This window comes from Populus euphratica, unplaced genomic scaffold (genome assembly GCF_000495115.2).
Source record: "Populus euphratica unplaced genomic scaffold, PopEup_1.0 scaffold106.1, whole genome shotgun sequence".
Classification (NCBI taxonomy): domain Eukaryota; kingdom Viridiplantae; phylum Streptophyta; class Magnoliopsida; order Malpighiales; family Salicaceae; genus Populus; species Populus euphratica.
Genome location: NW_011499991.1, coordinates 295,141 through 300,029, shown reverse-complemented (window position 1 = coordinate 300,029; position 4,889 = coordinate 295,141). Strand labels below are relative to the sequence as shown.

The following is a 4,889-nucleotide window of genomic DNA, read 5'->3' as shown; positions in this document are numbered from 1 at the left end:
GGAAAAAAAACAATAGATTAATGATGATCAAGAGAAAGAGTTGACAATATGAAAGCACATTCACACACATGTTCGTATCTGGTTAGATCGTTTGTGGTATATTTTTAAAATATATTATAATCATAATTTTTTAAAATTTATTTTTTATCCTAACATGCTAAAATCATTCAAAAATATTAAAAAACTTAATTTAAAATACAAAAAATATTTTTCTTCAAAAACAAGATGCCACCGGAAAAATAAATACTGTTTTTATTATTGCATTTCTACCTACTTTCCAAATTATTTTTACTTCAAAAATAATAAAATAATATATTTTAATTGTTTTTCAATGGTTATGACATATTAGTATTACAAATACAAAAAATATAAAAAACAATTACTTAAAAAGTACTCTCATTAAACTCACGAAACTATCATTAATTTCCTCATATTCAATGATTTCATAATATTCAAGAGAAGATTACACAATCCAAATGAAGATCAAAGTTGAGAGCCTGATTATCCCTCAAGGACCTCATTCATCACTCTACACAGAAGGTCCCATTAACCACTTTAACAGCAGCAAGAAAAGCAGAGCATTGACTCAACTCACATACTCTAGTTTCTGATCAAACCACATTAACACCGACTAGCTAAAAGATGAGCTTGGTTATATGAGAAAGAACTAGCTAGAGTCCTCCCTCCTCGGACACATTGCCATAACATCAAGCAGGAAATCCAGCAAAAAAATGGAGGATTTTAGTGATCAATCAATCCCTATCAAATGGAGGTTCCAAAAATCATATCTTGAAGTTATGGTTTTACCCACCCTTAATCCCCGTGAAGTAATCGAAGTCATGGTGCTTCACCTTTAGTTGCTTTAGCCATGAATCTGCCACACTTAAGAGTGAGACTAGCCTCTCTTGGTCCCCACCGCCATTGCCTGAGACCCACAACTTCCCTTGCATCTTGTATGTGGCCAAACCAAATGGAGGGAGAGTGATGATTTCCCCTTCCTTTCGCTTCTTTTCTGGGCTCCCAATGTCATCTTCTACATCCATATCTGCGTACCGAAACCGCGTACAAAATAAGCTATTCGACCAACTTGTACAGCTTTTTAAACAAAGATGAGAAAGGGGTTACAAAGGGTACCTTGAAAAGATGATGAGAGGGTGTGGTACGTCAAGAAACATGTGGACAAGTCCTTTATGGTTCTTCCCATTGGAATGTGATAGATTGGATACCTGCAAATAGTTGACCATAAATGATTCACTATCATTAACATGAGCAGGTTGATGAATAAGAAAAGAATCATCCATTAAAGCTTATCAGGAATCTTGCCATGAAATTGTATACCAGGAAAGGCAACCAGGCACCATGTTAAATGTGGAAATAATGCCTTTTTGCAAGCTTTAACTAACTTAATTAGTTTGATTACTTCTGGTGTGAGTTCATGTAAGAGAGAGATTGAGAAACCAACCAAGCAACAGCCATCCAACTAGCTGGTGAAAGATCTACACTTCTCAATGACATTAAACCCGGAAATCGTTGAGCAAATCCATTAATCTGTAAGCACGAGGCCAACAAGGTGTCATTGGAATCCAAGCTTCTAAACAATGAGGAGGAATCAGTATCCTTAATAGTCAAAATCAACCCAAATTTTAAAACTCATTTTGCTTTTGGTATCTTTGATTCTTCTTCCAGGCAACAGTATAAAGTTAAAGAGACAATATCGATCGGACGTGCGAATATATGCTCAAGAAACACTATGATGAACTTAACAATGTAAGATATGAGTCTATCAGCTCTAGAAATTGTATAGTTTCTTGTTCAAAAGTCAAAAAGTTGCATTTCCTCTTTACTAGATGCCTCCCTTGAAAAGGATGCTGAATGATTCTCAACAAATCAATAGATTATTCCTTTGTCTTGATCAGTCATAAGAATATTGGGTAAATAAAGCTGAATAAAATTCCAATCGAAGTAAAGAAAATTCGATTGAAAAAGGCAGCAAGCTGTAAGATCAGCACAAGAGCAAAAAAAAAAAAACACTAACCTTATCCATCAAAGGAACTCTCCCGTAAGGAGTTGATCTCTCAAAGTACTCAAAATACAGTCGCCCCAATCTATCATTTATAGGCCAAGAATTGTCTTGCTCTGACCCTCCTTCCTCTGATGAGCATCCATCCGACCTACATACCTTGTCAGTCACACTCTCATTACTCCACGAATCGCTAAAGGAGTCCCTCGTTTCGCCATCACCGGACTCGGTGTCTTCCCTAAAAACCACCATCAAAACCATTCCAAACACTATCTCAGATTCATCGACTTAAAGATGAACACTCAATTATCACATAATTCATCACCCCAATTAGTAAGTTACAAACTTCCAACAATAGAAGGGGACTAGTTACAACAGTTGGTCACAAAAAAAAAATTCAATAAATATTGAACTAATGGGATTCTGAAACATTTCAATGATCTGATAACATACGTTTCATTCTTTTCAAAAAGAACATAAAACCAAGAAAATAAAGTGATACCTGAAACTGTTGACTGAAGAATTGCTTGTGAAAATTTGGATTGCAGAAAGATAAGGTACATAGTACTGAACCAAAGTTTCATCATTGTTCAAAACAATGGGAATTCCAGCCCCATAAGCACTCCATTCATCATAAAAATTCCATAGATCACCCAATGTAAAATACTCCACTGTGTCTCTCTCCCATGGGTGCCATAATCTGTTTAGATTTCTAGTCTCACTCTAAAACACAAACAATACGATTAGTCAACAACCAAACACAGCTCAATTTGAGGGGGGGGAAAGGAATTCATCGAAGGCAAAAAAACAAACCTTGGTGAGGAATTGAGATTGGACTCGCGGGGTTGTGCAATGAAGGAAGCAATCAAGGTTTGATTGCATTGACCCTTTTTCAAGAAACATGATTTTAAAGAGAGGAAGTTTCAGAGTCAAAGCGTTTTCCTCTTGTCCCTGTGAGCAAAAACAGAGGAGAGGTAACAGAGAGAGAAAGGAAGAAAGAGAAGAGAGAGTGAGAGATTGTAGGGGTATGATTTCCCTATTCAAAGAAAGAAGCAGGAATGCTAGGGAATTCTATTTTTGACGTTTGGGCATCTAAATATAAGGCAAAAAAACAAAAAAAAAAAAACCAATATTACTTCCTTTTTCTTTTTTCTTTATCTTTATCACACAGAAACTAAAGATATATAAAAACTCTTCGCTGGCTACAAAAGGAAGAAATGGCAATGTTAAAAAAAAAGATCAGGTCTTTTTCGGGTCTCCGGAGTCTGAAAATTCAGGCAAGAGTTTTATGCTTCAAGTTGGACCCTAAAACCTTCTCTCTCAAGTAGTAATTACTTCTTTGTTTCATGTTGTCCTGTTTTTTCCTTAAAGTAAACTCAACCCTTATACTAGAAAACAGAGACACTCTGCTTTGATCAATATTAAAGAAACTAAATTACTTGTCTTGATAATCAAACAGAAAAACTCAACGTTAATTCTTCAAGTTAAATCAAATCCCACGTATAAAAACACGTTAAATCAACAAAAACAGCAAGAAAACACACTGGATTTTGAAGGAAAGAAAGGCAGAGAAAGTACTCGAAAATGAGAATTTAAATGCTCCTCTGTTTTTTATTTTGTTTTAACAGAAACCCATAATTTCCGTGCAAAAGGTAGGTCTAAAACCAAGAATGGATTTCTCTTTATAACAGAAAATGATAAAAAGGAATCAGCATTCAATGAAAAGAAAAGCTGAGATAGAGAAGGAGCGCTTGCAAAATAGAGAAACAAACAAATAAGCAAAACAGAGTATGTTGATGGGTGTTAGAGAGGTCTGCGTGCATCAGGTAGGGTGTTGTCCGTCGGAGATATCCAAGTGGACGAGAAACAGAGAGCTACTGGTTTCTTGAGAGAGATAGAGGGGAGGGGGGGAAATATGGACCTCAGTCAATGATTAATAAGGCATCAGAGTACCAGATTTATATCATCACCGCTTCTCATCTCTCTCTCTCTCTCTCTCTCAGGGTCTCTCTCATGGTCTTCGGAGCATGGAAGTTTTTATTTTATTTTTTTTAGGGGAGGATTTTAGTAAAAATTTAGATGGACATGTCCATCGGCTTTTGTAGCAGGGAGGACAGGATCTTTTTATTTTCTTTTTTATTTAGAATTAATCAAGAAATGTAAGAATTGTTGAATAGTCAGCCAATCAAGAAAAGCTTGGCTATAAAAAAATCATTTATATTTAAGTTATGTAGCATAGAAAATAGTAATAATATCTGAAAATAATTTTAGGTGGAATTTCCACTTTCAAGTAATGAAAATAAAATTAAAAAAAATCTTATTTTACTCTTAGATTTTATCTTGTTTATCGAATTCAATAATTTCCTATAGTGGAAAAACATTTCTTCCAACCCTTATCACGTCAACATTAAAGAATCTTGCTAGCTATCCTATTCATATGTTGACAAATTAACTCCAAATTACTAACAATATCTAAACCTTTTATTTTATCTATTAAACAATTAATTCTGTTTTTTAATTTCAATTAATTTATTAGCACGTGTTCCTCTTACACTAAATGCAAGAAAATATTTGATCCCAAGTTTCTGAAGATAATATCACGTGACTCTAGCCTATTGGCAATGACACTAAAATGTATTTTCATGTTTATTTAATATTATGGTGCATAGTATTTTTAAAACTATCTTTTTACTGGATAATATATTAAAATATTTTTTATATTTTAGATATTAACTCGTCAAAACTTTAAAATAATCATTAATTTAATTTTTTTTTAAGTGAGGGGCATTTATAAAATGCATTCATCATCCCAAGCATATTCAAGTTTGAAATCTTGATCAACCAAAAACGAAGTTATTAAAATTTAAGA

At 34.0% G+C, this 4,889-nt stretch overlaps 1 protein-coding gene across 1 annotated transcript; it reads right to left on the bottom strand.

Annotated features, from left to right (window-relative positions):
- Positions 1–398: 398 nt before the first annotated feature.
- LOC105140378 (uncharacterized) lies at positions 399–4,059 on the bottom strand. The gene is made up of 6 exons (XM_011047177.1): positions 2,834–4,059; positions 2,523–2,743; positions 2,036–2,258; positions 1,463–1,548; positions 1,135–1,226; positions 399–1,045 (listed from the first exon to the last, which is right to left on the bottom strand). The coding sequence occupies exons 1-6, from the start codon at positions 2,921–2,923 to the stop codon at positions 804–806; spliced, it is 954 nt and encodes a 317-aa protein (XP_011045479.1). The 5' UTR covers positions 2,924–4,059; the 3' UTR covers positions 399–803.
- Positions 4,060–4,889: the final 830 nt, after the last annotated feature.